The sequence below is a fragment of the Zootoca vivipara genome, chromosome 7 (assembly GCF_965207765.1).
Source record: "Zootoca vivipara chromosome 7, rZooViv2.hap1.1, whole genome shotgun sequence".
Classification (NCBI taxonomy): domain Eukaryota; kingdom Metazoa; phylum Chordata; class Lepidosauria; order Squamata; family Lacertidae; genus Zootoca; species Zootoca vivipara.
This window is the reverse complement of record NC_142590.1, coordinates 5,166,419-5,191,513: the sequence shown is the minus strand read 5'-3', so window position 1 is coordinate 5,191,513 and position 25,095 is coordinate 5,166,419. Positions and strand designations below refer to the sequence as shown.

General features: G+C 43.0%; 1 protein-coding gene across 3 annotated transcripts in view; it reads left to right on the top strand.

Moving 5' to 3' along the window:
- Nucleotides 1-25,095, top strand: part of RABGAP1L (RAB GTPase activating protein 1 like) — a 132,838-nt gene extending 107,743 nt beyond the window's left edge. For all 3 annotated transcript variants that reach the window (XM_035123633.3, XM_035123631.3, XM_035123632.3), the window contains 7 exons: nucleotides 2,352-2,444; nucleotides 14,344-14,454; nucleotides 16,113-16,217; nucleotides 18,649-18,732; nucleotides 20,928-20,999; nucleotides 21,652-21,849; nucleotides 23,669-25,095. In XM_035123633.3, the coding sequence (XP_034979524.3) occupies nucleotides 2,352-2,444; nucleotides 14,344-14,454; nucleotides 16,113-16,217; nucleotides 18,649-18,732; nucleotides 20,928-20,999; nucleotides 21,652-21,849; nucleotides 23,669-23,839 (834 nt within the window). In that variant the 3' untranslated portion in view covers nucleotides 23,840-25,095. The remainder of the gene's footprint in view (nucleotides 1-2,351; nucleotides 2,445-14,343; nucleotides 14,455-16,112; nucleotides 16,218-18,648; nucleotides 18,733-20,927; nucleotides 21,000-21,651; nucleotides 21,850-23,668) is intronic.

The following is a 25,095-nucleotide window of genomic DNA, read 5'->3' as shown; positions in this document are numbered from 1 at the left end:
CATGCTTTGAAGTTGGCTTGTTTGAAACTAGCCATAGTTAATATTATCTGCAGTTATTTGGGCTTTATGACACAACAAACTGGTTGACCAAATCTGAAAGCAAAGCTTCCAAGATGGAGGAGAGTGCATGCACGTCGTGTAGTAGCAATTAACAGTAATTTTACTTATTGCTGTTCCCTCAAAAGCCAACTTTAGTGTTTCTGACACTGCCCCTGCAAACTCTCGAATCTTCATTTGCAATCTTCATTAGTGGCAATGCTTTCCACACCAGCTTATGCACTACCCTGTATTTTCTGTTATCGTCTTGCTTCTGTTGACAGAAGGGTAGTGGCAAAACATCAGGGAATATAAGATGTGCATTTGCCAAGAGGTATCCTAGCAACATGTTAGGAATCTGTTGTGTCCCCATGAAAACATCAGCATGCTGAGGAGGGCACAGAAGGCCGTCTGATGTGCTTTGCATCTGTTCTTCGGGATCTGGATTTTAAGTGTGTGACCAGAGTTTTAAAAGCCAAGGATATATAGGAAAAAGAATATGGGTTAAAAAAACATTTTTTGCTTAGATCTGCCCCTATTTTTTCCTGACTCATCAAATTGAAGCATTTTTTGCCTCTGAAGTATACTGAATTAAGGTTGTCTTGGTAGCTAGGGAAGGGGGGCTTTTGCCTTCTGTTTTATCTTCACTTGTAAAAACTGAACATTATTGCAAATCCTGAATTTTTTCTTTTGTAAAGAAATTGACAAAGTCATTTGAAAGAGCAACATTAAGACTGCAGTTCCACCTTCTCTCCCCAAGAGCAGTTGTGCTAATGCAATTGTTGGACTCAATAGAATTTAATTTAATATTTATTGACACACTATCAGTGTTCACATGTAGCATCAAACCATGGTTTAATTCTACATATGTGATCTGCAGTAAGCCCAAGTGAAATGCTGGACCCATGCACTACCTTCTTCTGCATGGCCAGGAGCAGGATTTTGTCAGAGATGAATCCTGAATTTTGTCACAGTAAAAATTCTGGCTTACAACAAACTTTAAGCAGCCCAGCTTCATACATTATCAGGAGATTTGGAGTGAACTGTCATAAAAATGCAGATGACATCCAGCTCTATCTATTGTTTCATCTGAATCAGAGGGGTGGTAGAGGTGCTGGACCAGTGCATGGAAGTAGTGATGGCTTGGATGTAGTTCAATAAACTGAAGCTGAATCCTGGACAGAGAGGTGTTGTGTATTCCAGATGTTCATGTCGAGGAGGTAGGAAAGTAGCCTGCCCTGGATAGGGTTGCAGTCCCTTGGAAGGAGCAAGTTTGCAATTTGGGAGTGCTCCTCAATTCAACACTGTCACGAGAGGCTCAGGTGACCTCAGTGGCTAGGAGTGCCTTTTTCTGCTCCAACTGGTTTGCCAGCTGCAATCCCTTTTGGACATAATAATAATAATAATAATAATAATAATAATAATTTATTATTTATACTCCACCCATCTGGCTGGGTTTTCCCAGCCCCTCTGGACAGCTTCCTACTGAATATTAAAACCAACACACCATGCTGTAGTTAATTTCCAGGTTAGATTGAAGATGATTTGAAAGCTTCAATTGGTCCAATATGCAGCAGCCAGATTGCTGGCTAGGGCTCCATTTATATCTCATCTAGCCTCTGCTTTAAAACTGCTGCACTGGTTGCAAGTTTGCTTCCAGGCCCAATTCAAGGGGCTCACATTAGTAGTTAAAGCCCTAAATCACTTAGGCCCCAAATATCTCCCTACAAACCCTCTTGGGTGCTGAGATCAGCACCTTCTTGGTAGTTTCTTCACCCCCAGAAGCTCATGGGAGGGAGGACATTCACTGTGGTGGCTCCTAAGCTGTGAACCTCCCTTCCCACAGAGGTGTGTCTGGCACCTTCATTATACAGCTTGCAGAGAATACTGAAGACATACCTCTTTACCCTGACTTTTGATACCTGCAGCGGTTTTTTTTAGGACCTCCTAATTTTTTGTGTTTTTAAGTTGTTTAAAATATTTAACGTTGTAACCTGCCCTGGAACAGAGGCTGAAGGGTGGGTTGTTGTTGTTAATTTCTTCATTAAGAGCTCTCTACTTTTCCTCCCATGATTCTGCCCACCAGGGCAAGGGGCACCACATCATACGGTTTCACTTTAGTTTCACATTGCTTGGATTTCAGAGACAGACTTTAACAAGTTAATGTTGCTCATTTGCTGAACTTCAGTAGGGAACGTCCGGATCTTCTGTTACGCTCTCTGTGTCGGCACAGCAACTTGTCTCATTTTTCTCCCAGCCCCTACTCCCAAGTGTTGCTCTTAACATCACTAACATTAGTTTTTGTTCCCCTGTAGGTGCCCACAAAGAAGCTGAAGAAATATGAGAGGGAGTATCAAATGATGCGAGAGAATCAGCTGCAGCAGGAAGACCCTCTGGACAGATACAAGGTAATGGGATGCAAAGTATTCAGACAACTTCCATTGACCCACTTAGGCAAAACAGGATCACCTTCACAAGCTGTTCAACAGTAGTGTGTTATATGTTTATTTTAAAAGGCACAGTTCAGGCACTTTTTGTTGTTTGAAAATATGCATTTATATTTTGTTTAAAATAATTAAAAGGCACCATAAAGCCTGCCACATAATATTTTTTTTATTCTTTCAGTTTATATGTTTGTAGGTAACACTTCTGCTGTTGAACTTTTCTGGGAAACTGCATGGGATCCTGAGAGAGAGAGATTCTCTACCACTGACACACAAAGGAGGAAATATATTATGCTTTTTTAGACAAAGCTCTGTGTGGTTCACTACCACAGATACATTTTGGAAGGTGCATGCTTCCAAGATTGATCTTTCACTCTCTGTGGTGCAAATCTTCCTCATAATTTGTTCTTGTTTGTAGTTGTGTTTATCACACATAATGAGAGGCACAGAATAGGTGAAATATTCTGTTTTATTGGGCCAAGTTTTTCTTAAGTCATGGTTGTTCTAAGCAAGGATAAAATGAAAGTCCTTAGTAAGGTGAAGCCTTGTCTCACCCATTTTTATTCTACCTTTGTTCTGAACTCCCAGGCCTCAAAAAGTCCTGATGTAGCGTAGTGGCTAAGTGAGCAGGAAGTTCCTGTTTCAAATCCCATCTCAGCCACAAACTCATTCCGCAAGCCACTATACCCTCAGACTCAGTTTGGCATCTATAATGTGGTAACAATCATACTGGCCTACCTTACAGGGCTGTTGTAAGGATTATGAGATAATGTATGTGAAGCACTTGGAATACTTGAAGTGCACTATGCGAGTGCTAAGTATCAAGTCTGAAGGCTTGCATTATGTATAACTGGTCTAATAAAATAAAACACCCACTGACTGAATTTTATTAATATGGTGTCCTAATACCTATTTGTGGTTCTAGTGAGAAATGCAACAGAAATAAATCTATATTACCCCTTTCTTCTAAGAATTGATAAACCAACCGCCCACAAATAGGATGTTTTTATTCTTTTATTACATTGAAGCATAGCTTGGATTCTAGGTCAGAAGAAATTTTTCATGGTGTTCTGGTTAGTGTGGTCATGGTAGTGTGACATATATTGATTATTTTCTGTTTGTTTAATTAAAGTATTGAACGTGAATGTTAGTTCATTAAGCTTCTTCCGCCATAATGCAGGAGTCTCCGCCATTTTGTGGTGAGCAGATTTGTCATACTGCAGTCCATTTCTAAAATAGGCTTTGTTGCTCAGAAATTTGTCAATACCACATTGACTGCCTATTAGGAGAAATATTAAAACCTGTACATACTGTAAATTTCCATACTTGGTGATCCATGCCTGGGCAAAACCTACGCAGAGCAAGCTGTGTGCAAATATATCTGAAAAGAAGAAGCACTTAGGGAATGACCCCCCCTTTTTTTTCCACCACAAGACGTTAAGGGGAGGTAAAATATGTGGTTGTTAGTTATGTTGAGAAAATTGCAGGAGGATTCCTGCATTAAGATGTTTCCTTGCTACTTTGGGCTGTTTACTCTAAATGTGAAATATGCCATGCCCTTCTACAAAAACATCCATTAGCGAAAGAGTTGGCAGTTAAGGTGAAACCGAAATCCTTGCACTCACATCCTCATTGGTCAGGTAAAATCTTTCCTCCAGAGGGCGCCTGTATTACAGCGATATTACTAGTTATCCTTGTTTACCGTGAAAAGGTGCACACACAGGCAGATGCCTTAAAGGGCTGGGAGAGGCATGTTTTCAATATGGCAATGGTGGGTTCTTTCTTTGTTGCATAAACTTCGTTTGTGTTGCATAAGGTGAACTTTCACCACTTGATACCACTAGCTTGAGGGTGTTGGTTGTTTACAAACATTTTCAGATGCATTTGGGGCTTCAGTGTCCCCAGAAGCAGGATTTGTGAGTTTTGCTGGATCACAAGGAAAGTTCTAACTGGAATTATTATTTTTGCAAGTTACGTTTTTAAAATAATGTAAACTTCTGTAGTATTATTGGTCCCTAATATGGTTTGTGTTGATATTACAGAAGGTGATTTAATTTGCTTTTTCTGCAATTAGTAAAAAAATATTGCTTTCGTCTAAATAATTGTTTTTGTTGCTCCTTTCTCACTAGAAGTGGGTGGAACAGGTTCAACATTATGCACCTGTGTGCATGACGAGCAACTTCTGCATTTGAACAGCATTTTGCAGGGTTTCTTTGCCCCCTAGTACTTTGTGTGTATTATTTTTCAGTTGCCCCTGGCATTTCAACAGGGGTTTTGACCACAAAAAGTATTAAGAATAAAAACATTGATTTTTTTTTTATTAAGTTAAGGAGTTGTGACTCATAGGATGATGTACATCTAATGGTTGAGGACTAACCTTGGGCATGTAGTTGTAGAAGACAAAGGCAAGTTGTTGTTTTTTACTCATTTCCAGTGCTGTTAGGGTGCACTTGTCAACAGAGGGTTAAGACTGTAAATTATGTATCTCTTTTTAAAAGCTGGTGCTAATTTCAGGAATGAGATAGACTTTCCTTCCACAAATACAAATGATAATACATTTATTGCATGGCTTAGACAATAAATAATAGACACACATGCTCATAATATTCTTGATTCAAACAATATTCAGGAACAATAGAGGCTTCCTTGAAATACATTTGCTTGTTGTTTAGTCGTGTCCGACTCTTCGTGACCCCACGGACCATAGCACGCCAGGCACTCCTGTCTTGCACTGCCTCCCGCAGTTTGGTCAAACTCATGTTTGCTTAGATTCATAGAACTGTAAAGTTGGAAGGGTCCCCAAGGCTCATCTAGTCCAACCTCCTGCAATGCAAAAATCTTAGCTAAAGTGTCCATGATGGATGGCCATCCAACCTTTGCTTAAAACCCCCCAATGAAGGAGAGTGCACAATGTCCCAAGGGAGACAGTTCCTCTATTGACCAGTTCTTACTGTCAGAAAGTTCTTTCTGGTGTTTAGTCATAATCTCCTTTATTAAAGCCATTGGTTTGAGACATATCCTCCAGAGCAAGAGAAAACAAGCTTGTTCCCTCTTCCATGTGACAGCCCTTTGAGATATTTGAAGATGGCTATCATATCTCCTCTTTTCCAGGCTAAACATAACCAACTCCTTCCATCGTTCCTCATACGTAAGGCTTGGTTTGCCCTCCTCTGCATACTTTCCAGCTTGTCAGCATCCTTCTTAAATTGTGGTGCCCATAATTGGATACAGTATTCCAGGTGTGGTCTGACCAAAGCAGAATAGAGTGGTACTATTACTTCCCTTGATCTGAACACAATACTTCTGTTAATGCAACCTAGAATAGCATTAGCTTTTTATTTTTGCTGCTGCTGCTGCTGCTGCCTCACACTTTTTACTCATGTTAAGCATGTGGTCCACCAAGACCCCTAGATCCTTTTCACATGTACTGCTAGTAAGCCAGGTGTTCCCCATCTTCTATTTGTGCATCTGGTTCTTCCTGCCTAAGTGCAGGACCTCACATTTGTCCCTGTTGAAATGCATTTTGTTAGCTTGCGCCCAGTTCTCCAATCTGTTAAGGTCAATTTGAATTTTGATTCTGTCTTCTGCGGCATTAGCTACCCCTCCCAGTTTGGTGTCCTTGAAAATATGATGAGCATCCCCTCAATTCCATCATCCAAGTTGTTTATAAAGATGTTGAACAACAATGGGCCCAGGGAAGAATGCTGTGGCACCCCACTTGTCACTTTTTCCAGGATGATGAGGAACAATTAATGAGTACTCTTTGGATTAAGTCAGTCAAACCCGCCTAACAGTTACCTCATCCAACCCACATTTTACCAGCTTCCTCAGAAGAATATCATGGGGGACTTTGTCAAAAGCCTTACTGAAATCAAGATACACTATGTCCACAGCATTTCCCTGATCCACCAAGCTTGTTACACCAACAACAACAAAAATAGATTCGTCTGGCATGCCCTAATTTTTAGAAACCTATGCTTATTGCTACAGTCATACCTCGGTTTAAGTATGCTTCGGTTTGAGTACTTTCAGTTTAAGTACTCCGCGGACCCGTTTGGAATGGATTAATCCACTTTCCATTACTTTCAATGGGAAAGTTCACTTCAGGTTAAGTACGCTTCAGGTAAAGTACGGATTTCCAGAACCAATTACACTCATATTTCAGGTTAAGTACGCTTCAGGTTGAGTACTCCGCGGACCCGTCTGGAACGGATTAATCCACTTTCCATTACTTTCAATGGGAAGGTGCGCTTCTGGTTAAGTACACTTCAGTTTAAGTACTCCATGGACCGTCTGGAATGGATTAATCCACTTTCCATTACTTTCAATGAGAAAGTTCACTTCAGGTTAAGTATGCTTCAGGTTAAGTACAGACTTCCGGAACCAATTGTGTACTTAAACCGAGGTACCACTGTAGATACATTTGCATTGGCAGCCAGATACTGTTGAACTTTGACACCATCACTGATTAATATGCATTTGAGCAAAAGGCATGTATATCCTGTGTTAACCAAAATAAAAAAATTCCTTCAGTAGCACCTTAAAGACCAACTAAGTTTATATTTTGGTATGAGCTTTCGTGTGCATGCACACTTCTTCAGATACCATCTGAAGAAGTGTGCATGCACACGAAAGCTCATACCAAAATATAAACTTAGTTGGTCTTTAAGGTGCTACTGAAGGAATTTTTTTATTTTGCTTCGACTCAGACCAACACGGCTACCTACCTGTAACTGTGTTAACCAAACAGAGTCCTCTATCATCATAATCATCAAACCTTTTATTGGCATCACATACAAACATCCATAACAAATCAATACAGAATTACCACCTCCCCAGTGGCACAAAACATTAGCCAAAAGAAGAGAGGCAAAGCAGTCGCTCGTCATACCGTATCTCTAGGTCTCCAGGGAGATCAGACGCCTACAGTGTGTTTCGATGACAGAAAACCAAATAGAGATATTTAGCGACTAACTTGGTGAGTTCCTGATCATTCCCCAGTAATAGAAAATGAATGACCTCCAGCTCTGGTTTCCATTTGGGGGTGCAGAGTTGCGAGTCTTCTATTACCTTTGAAGGGGTAAAGCATCACCCATAGCTCCAGTCTTGGGTATAAATACCACTACTCTTCTTTTAAGCCTTTAAGCTAGTGTGTTGTAGGAGAAACTACACTGTCCAGGCACTTCTCCTCAGAATTTGGAAGCTGCCAGCTAGACATAAGAATCAGTCTGCTCTCTCTTGTACAGGAGAAAGTTTTTGCAGGTTCTGAGGTGTGACATTTGGATTTACCACCTTGACACCAAAATATTTTGGTCTTGTACAATTCCAAACGTATTTTACTGGTAGTGGCCCCTTGATTCTGTGAAACTTGCTTCTGACTAATCGTGCTTAGGATTAGGAATGTGGAAAGCTTCCGCCTTTTAGTCAGAATTTCAGTCTGAGTCAGTTTGGTTGTCAGCTGGTGGGGCTGGGACCCACTATGGTTCATGGCTCAACAGCAGCACTTACCACCATATAAATATGAAGGGGGAGGAAGAAAAGAAATTGTTCCACAAATGCATATTTGCAGGGCAGTCTCGAGCAGGTCAGGCACTGAGGGGCGGAGATCGCTCCGGCGCCCCCACCCTCGCAGGGCGCAGCATGGCTTCCGCGCGGCTTTGCCATGCAGCGCCCCGCCTACCGCCCTGGCGCCCCGCGCCACCGGGACTCTACCTAGAGCCGGCCCAGCATATTTGGTATAAAAGTGGGTCCTGGCATTCCAGGATTTCAGTTATTTGGCACCTATAGCTGAAAATGCCTCTTCCCCTTCCCTGAGAATAAAAATGCAAGAATAATAAACAAGTCTGCTCTTGCTTTACGGCAGCCAAAATAAGACACCCATGGAGCCATTTCACTCTGTCCAGTGTCAAGACCTAGTTGATCCCTTTTACCACATGATATATGGTTACTCAAATAAATTCTATTCTGTGTTGCTGCTGCTCTCTCTGACTGCAAGAGTAGGAAAAAAGAATCACATATTGAATGCCGTTTTTCTTTTTGAAGAACAATTTCTAAATAATGGCATTCTGGACGACTGTGTGCTTAAATTACTCATAGCAACAGACAACACAGTGGGAAAACGTTGTGATGTGTTCCACAAAGCACATAGTCTAACTTTAGCTTTTATATTTTGGCAGTCTTAATGGCTTGCAATAATTTTATCTTATAGTTAACCTTTCTCCTTTTTGGCTGCCTTTCAAACCTGCACATATCCAAGGTTCTGGTTTTCTTTCTAATTTTAACAACTACCCATATTGAAGCAACTCAGTGTCCAAATAGTCGCTCTGTTGCAATGAAATGTAATGAAGGCGTTTAGCAAGGGGTGTGACACATTGAGTTACACCCAGCTTTAGGAATAATATTGTAATCTATTTGCATCAGTCTACATGTTCATTCTCTATGCTGAATGAGGATAGTTGAGGGTGGAGTTAAGTGTATAGCACCCTTCCTGAGTTGGAACTTGTCTTCTTGTTTCAAGCTTCCTCTTTTTAATCAAATGTTGCCTTTAATAGGTCACAGCTGGAAGTGGTTATACCCTTTTTAAAAGGGAAAGGGAAAAGCCAACCCCAACTCTCCCAAGCTGGTTTCCCCCCTGCTTCTTAATTATTGTTGGTTGATACTTAAATTTCACTGGATTACTTCTCTTTCTCTCTCTCAACTTTATATCTATGATTGAAAGCAGTAGTTGTTCTGTGACTTGTATGGAGGTAAGTTTTGTATCTCTGTGTTACTGTATTACATATTTTCCTCTCTGTTTTGGAAATGCAGTGTCCTTCTTGACAGCTCATAACAAGCAATTTCCTCAACTTCATTCCCTCTATTAATGCTACAACTTGTATTGGGGGTGTAGTAGTAGCAGTAGTAGCTAGTACTGGAGGATTAGTACAAGAAGTCTCTGTTTACATATCTATCTTTAAATTGGCTGGCATGGTCATAAATGTTTTCTTCTAGAATGTAATAGTATTTACAAGTGGGTTATATTTAAAGCGAATCTAAAACTTTCCTAGAGGCAACAGAATTAACCTGTGTATTCCTTGAGATGCATAATTTAAGTTCCTTTCCCTCTGGGATTCTCAATTTTCTCAGGATTTAAGAATTTTAAAAATGATTATTTCAAGAAGAATTATAACTCCTTCGCAGAGAGCAAGGACTCATTCCTCCCTAGGGGAACATTGGGTGTGTGTGTGTGTGTGTGTGTTGAAATCATACTCAGTGATTTAATTCTGCAGCAAAAAGGAGTAAAGGCAGCTTGATGGTGACCATCAGCCAAAAAATAAAGAATAGTTTTGACCAGAGGGCTTTCATTCAGTCATTTGCTACAGCAGCTCTATTTTTAAATTTGACCATTAAAAAAAATAGTGTAGAATGGGAGGACACTGCAATTCCTACCACACAGCTTGCTTGCTCGCTCACTTGTCCGTAAATGAATAGCCAGGCAGCTGAAGTTCACGTTTGTGCTACTTGCTTTGCAAACACCAAAGCTTTTGGTAAGCAGACAGCAAAAGATGTAAAACCAACTATTGCTCGTGAAGGAAAGCTCCCTTCAAGGCTGCAAAGAGTTGAAATGGGGACTCAAGTAGATGTGCACTTAAGTACTTAGCAGTCAGTTGCATATCTTGTTTTTTCTAAACAAATTTATGGGGTGGGAAAGCACAGTCTCACAATGAGGGCAGTGAGATAAGGGAAAGGTCCCATTGATGCCCCATTGCTACAGTTAATCAGTCCACAATTTACATAGAATTTGGAATCTTTTTTTACCCTAGACCTGTCCTAGGCAAAAGAGTTGCCAGCTTGAGCCTTTTCCCACCCTTGTCAGCTAGCTTTCTTTAAGTAATATTTTCTTATGTCTTGTGGCCGAAAACAGTTGTGGGTGTTTACTTCTTTATTTTAGGTGTAACCCTAGTTTGCGATTGCACTTGGAAGTATGCCTTACAGATTCAGGAAGAACATTAGTGTTAGGTTGCGTTCACATCTTAGCACAATTTTCCCGCTTCCCTTATCTCATGCTGGGCTTCACAGTTTAATTATAGAAGTAGTTGCAGTGAGTCCCAGAATTCTCCTGTAGCTCCTGAAGGGTGTTCCAAACCTTCAGGATGAGCCCCATCCCCAGGACAGCAGCAGAGCCAATAAGGATGATCCTCTCCAGGCGGAGGAGCTACCCTGCCCTCTCAGATCAGACCTATCAGGGATTTTTTGTGAGCTTCTCAAGGTCACCAGTGTAAAACAAAATATTTCCTTTCTTGATTTATTTATTTATTTATTTATTTATTTATTTATTTATTATTACCTTTTCATCTTTCCCCTCTACACCACCCAAAACATCACAGCTAGGGATTGGGGCATAGGGAACAGAGCAGATCAACACTGGAGGCTGCATGCCATTGTTGCAATGGGACAGCAAGCAGGCTCCTCACCCCTTCTGGGGCTGTCAGGCCACCCACCATGGGAGAAATCTCAATGGCCAGGCTAGTTCTCACTACTCCCAGCTGTGTCAGGGCTGTTTGGGGTGATACATTTGCCCCCAAATGCTTCCATTTTTCTAAGCTTCCCCCACTCCAGGGGACCAGACATGAGCTTTGGGCTGCTGGGTTAACTGCAGCAGACATGAAATCCCAGAAGGATGTGTCAGGGGACACAGTGGTGCCAAGGGAAGGTCAAGCACTGCAGTCCTCTCAGGCTGGCTCTCCAGCATCTCATAATATGAGGCTCTTCTTCCCAATACCAATAGATCTCTGGATCTGGGTAGTGAGTTACACCCAAATTCTTCACTTGGATGAGGGGAATGATTGCCCATGAGATACCCTGGCTGGTTTTGTACTTGGAAGGGGATGGGAGCAGCAGCCATATCTGTTCCAGTTTGGGGTCTAGAAAGTTCCAGAAGGAAACAGCAAAAGCACTATCCTTGGGAGTGCACTAGCCACAAAAGGAACAGGAGGTATCTACTCTTGAGATCATCATCATCATCATCATCATCATCTAGCTCCTCCAGGAAGTCGTCTTTCTATAAGCATATGCCTGCCTCTTCTGTCACTCTGGGAAGACCAAGGACCCTTATGACAGGAGATTTGAAGCTTCTGCTACTGCCTTCTGGGCTTTGCTTGCCAGCTCTAGCTTTGTGTGATTTGACTAGATCATCCTCAGTGTCCCTTCGAACTCTACAATTCTATGATTCTATTATTCTATGTGGTTCCAGGAGTTGGAAGGTACCAAGGTGATTAAGGATGGTCTCAAGAAGATTGGACTGGCTTCTATGCTCATGGCAGACACTTCTCATGGGTACCCTCAAGTTATAGTCTCGTATACAAGCTGTTTGGCAAGGCATTTGATCTAGTGCTCAGAAAGAGAAGAATGCCTAGTCTACTCTAGAAAGGAAGAAAAAGAACCAAAACAGTGACAGTCTTTACACTCGGGCTTATTCCACAAGGAATTGGACTTCAGGGAGGTGCTTCTAGCACAGTTTATCCCAGGGGTTTGGGTGCAGCTCCATGCAGACCCAACCAGGGACAAACACATCTGCTAGGTTCAACAAGGTTTAGAATAAGTCTTCCTCTTCCTGACACCAGCTCCCTGCCAGTAACTAAAGGTAGGTGACTCTTTACTATGCATCAAACTAGTTCTGAACCACAAAGGATGCATAGGGCTGGGAGACGGTCTCTCTAGGTTACATAATGGAGTATGCATGTTGTCCCAGAAATAAATTCATGACCTCCCCAAGGTCATGTAATCTGTCCAAACACCAGGCAGGGCTAGAAGCCATCAGCACCTTCTGGATGTCAAAAGAATAGCACTTGTCTCTACAGTCTGGAGCAGGGGTCGGCAAACTAAGGCCCGGGGGCTGGATCAGGCCCAATTGCCTTCAGGATTTGGCCCGCGGACTGTCCGCGGATCGGTGTAGGGATTCTGTTCCCCTCCCTGTGCCATTCCATTTTTTCTCTTTTCCCTCACACACACCGTGGTGGTGCCTCCTCCTCCCCTCCTCCTGGCTTCTCCCTGCCCTGCCTAGAGGAGGAAGGGGGCTGGGCTGGGCTGGATGAGCACCATTTTAAGCAGCCTCTCTCCGGAGCCAGCCCTTTCGCGCCACTCATCTTCCCTCTGCTGCCGCCCTGGTGCCAGAGAGTGGAGCGAACGAGCTTGCTCTGCCTACCCACGAGAAGCAGCAGCGGTGGTGGCGGCAGCCCCTGGGAAGGTAAGTGCAGCGGCTGGGGGTGGGACTGGGGGGTGGGGAGGAGGACTACTTGCCTCCCTCGCCTCTTCTTCCAGCTCCCCCCCCCAGTGCCCCTACTCCGGCCCACCACAAGGTCTGAGGGACAGAGGACCGGCCCGGAGCTAAAACGTTTTTGCCAACCCCTGGTCTAGAGATCTGGAGTCTATTCCTTTCTTGGTGTCACAAAAGGTTGGAGATTTCAGAGCTATTTTGGACTTAAAGCAGCTCAACAAGTTTCTCTTCCCACCAGAAGCATTTTAGGATGAAGTCTCTCAGATCCATCATGACAGCTCTCTTGAAAGATGACTTTTTGTAATTAGTGGATTTGTCAGATGCCGATCTCCACATCTTCATCAGATCCAGCAACGGGATGACCCTACATTAATTTTTTTTATTAAGGTGATTTCAATTAAAGGAATTAAAGTGATACAGAAAAAAACAGGAAAAGTGAGAGGGAGAAAAACAACAGCAGCATCAAAGATACACATGAAAGCAAAAATATGCAAAAAAAGAAAGAAATGATATTCCCATACATTCTTGTCTAAAGTGGTATAGTGTTATTGTCCTAGTAAATGTTAATACCCTACAACATTTTGTATAAGCTCATTCCAAATGTTATCCTATTTATCCATACAGAATCTGCACCTGTAAGCAGTCCGTTCATAAATTGCGAGTGATGTCATATTGTTCCTACATTTTGTATGCAACAAAAAATACTTCAGTACAGGCTATTTGGGTTCAACATTCTAATATGGTCCCTATTCAGGGAGAAAGCTATGGAAAAATATAGAGCACACTTTTGTGTCCAGAGGCATGGCTTAGTGAACTCTTCTCTATGTTTACCACAAGTGCCTTCATGATCCCTAGAACACATGTGAGTGATCCTGGACACCACCTGATTCAGGATGTTCCTCACAACAGAACGTTAGCAGCAATGCTTTTCTTGTCTCCTCAGCAGGCTCTGCATGAGAAGAGTTTGAAACTGCTTCACTGTTGCCCTTAAAGCAGCAATCTTACCTTACCTGTACAGTATTACTTCTGCTTTATGACATTTGCATACCCAAGAAATTTACTTTCTCCCTGCTTCTTTCACAATCTGCAAGTTGTGTGCTCATCAAATTTGTTGAGGAGAAGGAGGACCAAATGGAAGCACTTTACTGAATTTTTAATTTTATTGCTCTTCTGCTATTTGGGTGTTTTTGTAGTTTTAAAGAGGGTTTTAAACTTTGTCGAGTTCCACTTTAGTCCCTTTAGTGCTCCCTCTATTCTGCATAGTTATTTAAGTTCAAGAGACAAGGAATGACACTGTGGTTGTAGGCTTTTAAAAAGGCAAAATCACTTTGCTTCACATGCTAATCATCACAGGGCAAGGGGCCACATGCAGAATAAGGTGAACATGATCAGTGGAACTTAATCCTTCCCTATGGTACCAAGTCTTAGGTTCAAACCAAACCGTCCATAGTATGTTTGTGAACAACATATCATTATTTCTGGACTCTGAGTAGTAGCGCTTTCTAAACTTCCTTTCTTCAGCTCAAATGTCTTGCACGGCTACTCTGTGTCTTCTTCAATATTGGCAAGAGTTAACTTCCTGTTTTGGTGGTTCCTCTCTTTCTGCAGAGGGAGAACCGCAGGCTTCAGGAAGCCAGCATGCGGCTTGAGCAAGAGAACGATGACCTTGCCCATGAACTTGTAACAAGCAAAATTGCTCTACGGAATGACTTGGACCAGGTGAGAAAAGCCTCCATCAGTAGGCAGCTATAAGCCAAAATTAGAGGAATCACAGCATTATTATTATTATTATTATTATTATTATTATTATTATGGGTGGGTGGTTCATATTTGTGAATGGTATTTAGTGTTAAAAATGCTGGCCTGAACCGTTCAAACCCTAAATGGCTTGGGACTAGGTTACCTGCAAGATCCACACCTTCTGTATATAACTACCTTAAGATCCTCTTCAGAGGTCCATCTTCAAGTTCTTTCACCATGTGATTTAAGTGGTTGCTAGTGAGGCCGCCTTGGTGATGGCACTCAAGCTGTGGAATAACCTCCCCAGAGAGTCTTACCTGGCACCTTCTTTGTGGTCTTTTCATTGCCAGGTGAAGACCCTTTTAGTCTCCCTGTTTTAAACCATGGGATCTTAAAATTGGAACTTTTGTATGTGGTGCATTTTTAGTTAAACTGTAAATTTGGTTTTAGGTTTCTCTCACTGCTGGGAAATTTTTATGCTGCAACAGTTCTTTTATATTTTTAATGCATAGTATTTTCTCATTTTTTATTTTTTATTGACCAGAAGAACTATGTTATTGGGTTGCAGATATAAACGAGTCCTTCTGGCCATAATTACTATTGAGCTCCCACATGGTCCATGAGGGAATGTGGTCCTCAGGGTGAAAAAGGTTATGCACCCCTGAGCTCATGAAGGCCAATCATTTCCCCACTTTCAGAGAAACGGCTTACCATATACTTAAGACATGTCACATTTGGGCTAAGCCCAGGAGAAGGCAGGTGCTTGGATAAAAGAAGGTATAGACCCATTCTATAATAAATATCTCTGAGAGATGGATATTAGAAAAGTAAATGTTTCACCCAATAGGAGCTTTTCCAATCAGGGGCGTAGCGTGGGCTGGGCCAGGGGGCTGTAGCCCCAAACACATGATTTTGAAGGAATGCGAACCAGAAACCCCCTTGCAAGGATCCCTGTTCCACCCTACCTTCCGCTGGGGGTCTCTGGGCCCTGGAGCCTGGCCTGGCCTTGCTGCCATGTCCCCAGCCCCCTCTCCTGGTCAGTGTTGGGAGGATGTTCCCGCCAAGGACTGCGTCGGCCAAGCAGATTCCCCCCTGGGTGGGCAGGCAGCACAGTGTGGTCCTGTGAACCCTCACTGCCCTGTGCCCACCTGGTGGCGGCAGCATCAGCAGTGAGGGCTGGGCTGGCTCGGCAGGTTTTCTTTACCCTCTGTGCCTCGCCCCCCCCCGCTCCCGCCCGGTGTGTGCATGAGTGCCTCAGGTGCCAGCAAAGGATGCAACTCTGCTCTTTCCAATAGCCTTCTGCATGTTTAATTAACTTAAATGAAAGATCAGATGGCTACCCATGTGTAGATTTCATTGTAAAGAGATATGTGGGAGGCTAATTCTCTGGGCCCAGTATTTGGCTATACATTATATCATAATGTTGTAAGCATTTATCTTCAAAGTGCCAAGAGAGATGACAAGCCCATACATATATCACACACAAGCACACACCTCCATGCAGATATTAACACATCTTCAGGGGAGTGCACATTCCATTGATAATGGTAGCTCCACATTGAGGCTCAGATAAATTGTGTTCTTGTTGCTCAAGAGCCAGTCTTGTTGTGTAACTGGGACCTTCTTTGAATTCTCAGGCTGAAGACAAAGCAGATGTTTTGAATAAGGAGCTGCTTTTGACCAAACAAAAACTAGTGGAGACTGAAGAGGAGAAGAGGAAACAGGAAGAAGAAACAGCCCAGGTAAGAATAGCTTCAGTGATCAGCAGAGGAGGCAACTAACCTATATGCAGAATAAGCAGAATAAGCATATAAACACGGTATATCAAAAGGGCAAAATAGAGAATGTTGACTAAAGATCCCGTGAACAATCACTGCTGCTTTCACACTGCACAGCCTGAGCATGAGAGACCTGTTAGAAGCTCGATGGAAAATGAATGGATTGATTGCAGTATCGCCTACCTTTTTCACAAGGTTGCTCAAGGTGGCATACATAGTTCTTCCCACTCATTTAATCCTCACAAGAAATCTGTGGGGCAGCTTAGGTTGTGAGGGGCAGGGACTACTCCAGGGTCACACCCGGAGCTTCATGGCTATGTGGGGATTTGAACCCTTGTGTCCCAGATCTTTGTCCATCACTCTAACCACTACACTTAATATATTATATATTTTGTTGTTAGCCACCTTGAGCCTGGTTCTGCCTGGGGAGGGTGGGATATAAATAAAATTTGTTGTTGTTGTTGTTGTTGCACTATGCTGGATGTAGTTGTGTACATAATAAATAGCTTCAGGGAATCTCCCTGTCACGTTCCAGACAAAAATTGCCTTACCAAAGGTGATTGCATTTCAAGGGACTTCCACTAACAACAGTGGGAACAAGTTTAGCCCTTGTGCTGATGTTGGGCACCATTAATAATGGCAGAGCAGGAGGCAACACCTGGTCCTTGGGAGGCAATTCCCTGGGAAATTCTCCTGGTGCCACTCCAATAATTTCCAAGCAAATTGCCCCTCATGTTAATTAGTGCACCATTTGGAATTTTCTCCTTGGGCACCAAATGTGTTGGGTCAACCATGTGCTGGAGGCATGTTTCCAATGCTTTGATTAGACAACTTCATGTGACTTACCCAGCAGATGAATGGAGGTTTCATGCTGGTGAAGTAGACCCCTCCCCTCTGCAGGCCAATACTGACAGGTAGGTGGGGCCATCCACCTGCTAACTGTCTGGTGTCTGAATGGTGGGTGAATTTGCCCACCTGCCAAAGTTGACCTGGGAGGTGGGGGAGAGGGATTTGTTTTGCAGAGAACTTGCCAGTGAAGCAGCAGCCAGCAGGATTGAATGCTCTATTCATAAGATGATGTGGAAACTGCAGTGCTTTTCCCTGCAGGAGCCTAATAAGGATTTAACACTCCACCCCAATCATCAGAGAATGTGGGGGTTTAAATCCTGCAGATTTGGCTGTGCATGCTTGTTCCCTATGTGCATAGCCAGTTGAAGCACATACACACACTCCGCCCAAAAGCTGATGTCACCTCACCCATCAAAGTGATGACGGGTGTGGTGTGAGGAAAATAGCCTCGCGGCCCAATTTTAAACCTTGATAGGTCAAGTTTTCTTCCAGACTACAGATTCTCCTTCCTTAATTTAAAGTATGCCAAACAATGGGAATTTCTATTGTTCAGAAAAGGGTATGAAGACATGGGTCCCTGGAAGGCATGGGTCCAAGCAGTTTTCTGCTTGCCCAAGGGAAAACCTGATCTTTACCAATGGTAAATCCAGGAAAAAACCAAATTGACTTTTGCTCCAATTGAGCACTAAAGAGCAGTTTATCCTGGGGGAAAGCAGTGGGACAAAAGGAAGTGTGGAAAAGAGAGCTCCTTCTGGATTAATGAACACAACCAAGGCTATACTTTGTTTAGAATTGCTGTTGCAACCCTACACATAAATATGCATTCAAAGAGTAAGGTGTGTCAGATATGCAACCTTTTACCACTGAGTGCAACAATATAAAAAGGTAATTACACCATAGTGACTAATCCATGTGAAGTGAATATCCTTGTGCATGTAATATATTCAACCAATGATTGCCTAATATGTGTCAGGTTATAACATCCAATGTATGCTTGGGGCAGGACAACCCCTGGAACAGTATGCGGGGGGAGAAGAAGAGAGTGATCTCCTTAGCGCAGGGTTGAATTTCTCCCACCATCTTTGATGAGAAAACATTGCACCAGATACACGCTCCTAATGATTCAAAATCCAGAGCAAATAATTATAGGAAACATTTACCCTAGACCAGGCATCCCCTAACTTCGGCCCTCCAGATGTTTTGGACTACAATTCCCATCTTCCCCGACCACTGGTCCTGTTAGCTAGGGATCCTGCGAGTTGTAGGCCAAAACATCTGGAGGGCCGCAGTTTGGGGATGCCTGCCCTAGACTTTAGGGATTAAGGGTACAGTCCTAGCCTGGGAGTAAACCCCATGGGATTCAGTAGAATTTATTTCTGCAGTAGATATGGTTAAAATTGTTGCAAGAAACTGCTAAGATTGCCTGAGAGTTGAGAAATGAGAATATAGAATATTGTTGATAAAGGGTATGTTTCAGAAAGTAATTAGTTAATTAAGTGTCTCAAACTTTAATGATAATATGTTCTCTCTCCTTCTGTATTAAAAGTTAAAAGAGATCTTCAGAAAACAGCTAGAGAAAGCAGAATCTGAGATAAAGAAGACAGCAGCCATTATTGCAGAGTATAAACAGGTAATGGGCTTTAAGAAATGTTTTAGTTGAGATTCATGCATTACAGGGGGTTGGACTAGATGACCCTCAGGGTCCCTTCCAGCTCTATAATTCTATATTTTCATCTCCACTTTCACTATGTGTAAGTTTCTGAAGAGTAACTATGTATACTTATAATTAAATAGCTAGCCATCCACTTCACAATTCAGGAACAAGCTTGTATTTCCTGCCAGTCAAGTCCGTGCCAAATGTTCAGAGGCAAGTTTGTCAATACAAATTTATAGAGCTAATAACCAGACTTGGAAATGCTCACCAATGAATGACCTGTGAGGGAATAACTTTGATTATATTTATTTATTTAATATTCTACCTTTCTTCCAAAGAATTCAAAGTAGCATATTTGATTACAGGCGCGCTGAGTTGGGCCCAACATGGGGGGGGGGGGTGTCACGCAATGCCCCCCCCCCCGGTCGGCCAGGCCTTTCAGGACATGCGGGCATCACTTTGAAGATCACCAGAGCACCTTCCTGGAAGGCGCTGGCGAGTGTGAGAGGGAGGGAGGGAGGGAGGGGGGAAATTGCCCAGCGCGCCCGCCCGGGCTGGAGAGGAACCCTAAGGATGCCTTCTTGTGGCTCTCTTTGCATGCACATTGCTTGGCTATTCCGAGGAGGGGGGAGGCAGGCAGCGAGGAGCTGCACTTGTAGCTGTCCTTGGCATTGAAAGAAAGAAGCGGCTAGCGATTCCTGAGTCTCTTACACGTGAATCACAAAAATACTCCCATTGGGATCAGCTATTGGTCTGCCTCTCAACTCCCTTCCTAATCCACCTTTTATCAGACATTCAGACTAGCCATGGGCAAAAGAAAAAAGGTGTGTGTGTGTGTGTGGCGGGGGGGAGATAGTTGGGGAGGCTCCGTAGCTCTCCCAACACTCAGCCCAGCCCAATCCCAGCCAATTCTCCCTGCCTTTTCTCCCTCTCGCACACACGCTTGTGGATAGTTTTTGAGTGCCCAAACCGAAGTCCCTCCTGAAATGCTGCAGCCTTCCAAATAATAATAATAATTAATTAATTAATAATAATTTATTATTTATACCCCGCCCATCTGGCTGGGTTTCCCCAGTCACTCTGGGCGGCTTCCAACCGAATATTAAAAACAGTACAGCATCAAACATTAAAAACTTCTCTAAACAGGGGCCGCCTTCAGTTGTCTTCTAAAAGTAAAATAATTGCTTATTGTCTTGATGTTTGCTGGGAGGGCATTCCACTACCGAGAAGGCCCTCTGTCTGGTTCCCTGCAACCTCACCTCTCGCAATGAGGGAACCGCCAGAAGGCCCTTGGTGCTGGATCTCAGTGTCTGGGCTGAATTATGGGGGTGGAGACGCTCCTTCAGGTATACAGGACACAACAGAAACCTCCCAGCATTGGTTGCTTCAGGGAATCCTCCCTCTTTATTTTGCACTCTGCCTCCCCCACTCTGGTGCTCGCCCAGGGGCAGGGGGGTGATTGTGACCCCCTCAATATTGGGGGGCTCATCTCCCTACCTTGAAATATTGAGGGGGTTGAATGCTCCTTGCGCCCCCTGTAGCCAGAGTCCCTGCTTGATTTTCTCCCCTTCTCCTATTTTATTCTCACCACAGCCCTGTGAGGTGGGTTTCACTGAGAGCTAGTGACTGGCCCCAGACCACCCAGTGAACTTCATGGCTGAGTGGGGATTCGGATTGTGTTCTCCTAGGACCTAGGGCCCATCCAGACTACCTGTTCATTAAGCATTCGTCCTGACCTGGTCTTTACAGAATATCTATTCTGATTTGTTGGGCAGGGGGAGGATATATAACAATGAGTTTTCATCCTGATTTGCTTGCACATTGCATCTTACCATTAATCAGTTGTTTATCCCAAACTTAGAATGAATTTCTCTGTCACTTCATTAACTGCAAAAAGTCGCCTCTTTTTAATAAAGTGGATTTATTGTGACAGAAAACTTTAATCCATTTTAACTGCGCAAGCCTCAATTTCTGGTAAGCGATTGAATCCCTCCCACGACATACCGATAGTCTGGAAGTTACGCTAGTATTCTAATCACTTCAACTCTTTGACAGAGTAAAGGCTTTCAAGAGGCTAAAAGAAGATGAAATGTCAACGCCTTGGTTAAATATGTTAAATTTTCTTTTTCCTTGAGAATAAATGTTAGTGAAAGTATATTATCTCCTCCTAGATTTGCTCTCAGTTGAGTAGCAGGCTGGAGAAGCAGCAGGCAGCCAATAAAGAGGAACTTGAAGTGGTAAAGGTGAGAATACTCTGAATCTGACATGCATCTACCTCAAAATAGTCATGTGTTAATTGTTAACAATTGTAGGTCTATAGCTTGGCCATCTGGCAAAAAGACTGCCTTGGTGGCATTTCAGCAGAGGGAAACGATGGCAGTACTCTTTTGAAAAGGCTTTTAACATCACATTGAGACTCTTTGTAAAAAATAATGCATGAATCATTTTGTGATCTGAGATGTGCCATTCTTCCCATGTTCGGGAGTCTGTTTAATAAGGGTTCTGATCATAGATAAATTTATAAGGCAGAATGTGCCTAGAGTGGGAGAATGTTGAGCAAGCAGAAATTCACCCAAGCAGAATACCACCCAATGTGTGGTGTGAATATGATTTAGGTTTCTGAAAGTGGACGTGGCCAGTCTCTGGCACCAACAATGTCTTGAGGTCTCAGATTTTCATGCCAAACTGGTCCCAGATGTTGTTATACCTTTTTACAATATGTTGTCTTCAGTTAGTAAATTCTGGTATCCTTTTGGCCAGGAAGAGCCACATTGGGCAACCTAACTCTATCTGCTCAGTGACTTTGTAGTTGCAACTCACAACATCACCTTAGCATAGTGAGCAGCCTCTTTGATATCATAACTATCAACTGACTCTCTGATTTGACTATTTCAGGGCAAGGTGATGGCTTGCAAACATTGTAGTGAACTATTCAGTAAAGAGGGGACATTGAAAGTGCCTGCTGTACCGAGAGAGAGCCCAAGAGCAGACACGGATGACGAGAAAGATGCCCTTAAAAAGCAGCTGAGAGAGATGGAGCTGGACCTGGCACAGACCAAACTACAACTTGTGGAAGCCAAATGCAAAATACAGGTAATGCCGTTTTATGCATGCTGTACTGCATTGCTGAAAATAGACCGTTGTTGCATCTCTTGGTATGGTAAAGAATGAACTATACCTTTTCTACCCATCTAGCTGTATTGGAGGGACAGATAGCATGTCTTTGAGGCAAACGTATTAATTGACAATGAAGCATTCTTTGGTGGGACTCCTGTGATGAGAATCCTGTGATTGAATCCAAAACTGCTTCATCCCCCTGGTGTAGTGACACAGAGGAATAAACTACCCCTTTCCCCTTCCATTCTGCACATCAATTGCTGGCAGGGCTTTGGGGGTGCAGTGGGGAATCCACCGCACTCCAGTCTTCATTTGGATTCCTCTGTTAATTTGCAGGGGTGGTTGCTTTGTCTTTGCTTCATTAGGAGAGAAGGGGTTCCAGTTTTATTTATTTAAGTGTTCCTTGCAAATCTGTTGAGAAGGATTTTCATAATAATCTTTAAAAGGATTGACACTGAACTTTTTAAAAATTAAAAACATACAACTCACAAATTACATTGTTGCTGGCATCCATCTGTCTCAAGAGACAATGGAGTGCACTTCTGGAAGTGAAGTAAAACCACTACATTAGCAGCACTGAAGTGACCTCCCCAGGGTGCAAACCTGGGCAGCGTGTATGGAGGTTGTCGGCTGCCCAGACAGCAAGAACTCCCTCTTAGCCTCATTGATATGGTCCAGAGGAAAGCAGAGCGATACGTTTGGCACCAGCTTGGCTGCAGGTGTTGCCAGGAGGCGTAGAAGGCACCATGCAACCGTTTTAGGGACTCTGCTCCGGATTTGTGTAGGGTTTACTCCTTAGCCTTTTCTTCTCCCAAAGATATCCCACAAACCAATGAAGGTTTAGGATCAGAGTTTTCCTTCTTCTAGATGGGCTACCTTTCCAGGTTGCTGAGCTCCATCTGCCCCACACTTGCCTCTACAGCACATGTAGAAACCTCCTCCTCCTCCTGACTGTTGGACCGCTGTTGGTCTTGTCCACTCAATCTGCTAGAGCCTATCTTTCCATGCAGCAGAAGTCCCTAACTCACCAAGGTTAAAGACCCATCAGCCAGCTTTACCTGCTTTAGCCGACCAGTCAAAGCCGTTTCCAGGGTTTGACCACTGTCACATGCTGACAGCTTCTAGAGCAGTGTTTCTCAACCTTTTTTGGGCCACGGCACACTTGTTCCGTGAAAAAAATCACGAGGCACACCACCATTAAAAAAGTTAAAAAATTTAACTCTGTGCCGCCCTATATTATAATTATGACTGTAAGAAACACTTGCCAAATATTGCTTTCTGGCGGGTTAGTGTAGTGTATTGGCGGCCGCCAGGCTCGTTTGCACTGAGCTTTGGGAAAGAGGAGGAGAAATATTGCTTTCCGGCGGGTTAGTGATGTGTATTGGCGGCCGCCAGGCACGTGACAAGGCAAATTGCCCTTCTCGTCGCCGCACGTCGCGGCACACCAGCCAGCGTCTCGCGGCACACTAGTGTGCCGCAGAACAGTGGTTGAGAAACGCTGTTCTAGAGCCACAGGTGAGAGCTGAGTGCAGGGTGGGGACCAAAGGGGGACAAACTGTCCCAAAGGAGCACAATGTGTCCCTCACCAGGGGTACTGCCTCTCCCCTAACACCCCATACATTACATTGTAATGTAAGCAGATATAAGTTGTTGATGTGAAGTTCAACATTGGAAATTATCTATAAACTTGGCAACAATTTTTATTAAGCTGGTTAATTTCATCAAAAGATGACTCAAATGTCTAAGCCCTCCTGAATAGTTATCTGATCAGCACTGGACTGCTTTCCTTTCACAGGAGCTAGAACACCAGAGAGGAGCACTTATGAGTGAAATCCAAGCTGCCAAGAACTCTTGGTTTAGCAAAACCCTGAACTCTATCAAAACAGCTACTGGCACACAGCCACTACAACAACAGGCTCAGGCTCAGGCTCAGCTGCCGTCGTCACCCAAAGAGGGCAGCACATAGTTCCAGCTGGATTCCAAGCACCAAGAGCACAATGGACAAAGCAGCTTGAAACCCCTTGGATATTCACCCAATAGCACCTGTTCAAAAGGGGAAGCAGGAGACAGGCAGGAGAGCCAGCCTGCAAACCAATTCCTTCAGTGTCTTTTATTTGTTCTGATGTGGCCCTTTCCGAAGGGAAGTTATTTAAAGAATCCTGTTTTATGTGGAATACTCGTTCCCAGCTGCCTTGCCACATCCTGGTACCTTCATATTTTACATGTTATTTTGTATGCCTAGAAGTTCAACTCTGAGGAGCAAGTAATTCAGAACTATGTGTTCCATATGTTGCTAAAAATATTCATAATTATTTATAAGACAGTTTTTCCCCACTTTAGGAGAAGAGATAGAAGGCAGGGTAAAATAATGAAGAAAAAGCACATTTATTATAATGCCAGAGCGTTTTCTGGTAGATCAGTTCAAAGGTTTACAGCTAATGTTGCACCCTGCCAAGATGCACCTGTTGTTTTAAGGCTTGAGTCTCAGGCCACATCTATAACAAGTGGAACAACAGTAATTTTAATTTTTGTGTGTGTAAAGCTACTAAATGAGAACATGCATAAAACCACATCTACTTTAATGCTGCCTTTAAGCATTCCGTAACTTATGCCGTATATTGCAAATAAGGGAAATAGCTCTTTCCCACACCTCTGTTCTCTTTTGCCAATCAGCAGACTTGGGGCACAATCTCACAAAAGCTCTTTGGAGGACTCACCTTCAAATTGAATCAAAGCTAGCAGAACTTCCTAGTGGATTGCACCCTTTGCTCTTTTGCACAGGGCTTGTGTAGGAGACATTCCTGGTCCTGGTAAAATGTGTCCAAAATGCTTTGATGGAAGGTGACCTTCACCTTTGACTGGCAGAACAAATTTTTCAGAAGATTCCTGTGTCTGTCTGGAAATCATACTTGTTTTATATCTTTCTAAAGTGCAAAAAAACATTTGTTACATTTTTGAATTTAACATAAAATGTTTATAGAAATGCTTATTCCATGGAGAATTATACTATTGCTTAAATTGATGGAAATATTTTTTTTATTATGTGTAATGTGTATAATAATGTCTCACAGGTCAACATCACTACTGGATAAGAAGTTGGTTATGTACTTGGTTTCCATGTTATGAAAAGTGTTCCTGGGACATTGTTCTGTGCTGATTTTAACCCAAATTAACGCAATAGCCTATCAGTCAGTTCTCTACAATAAAGTTTAATGATGCTCA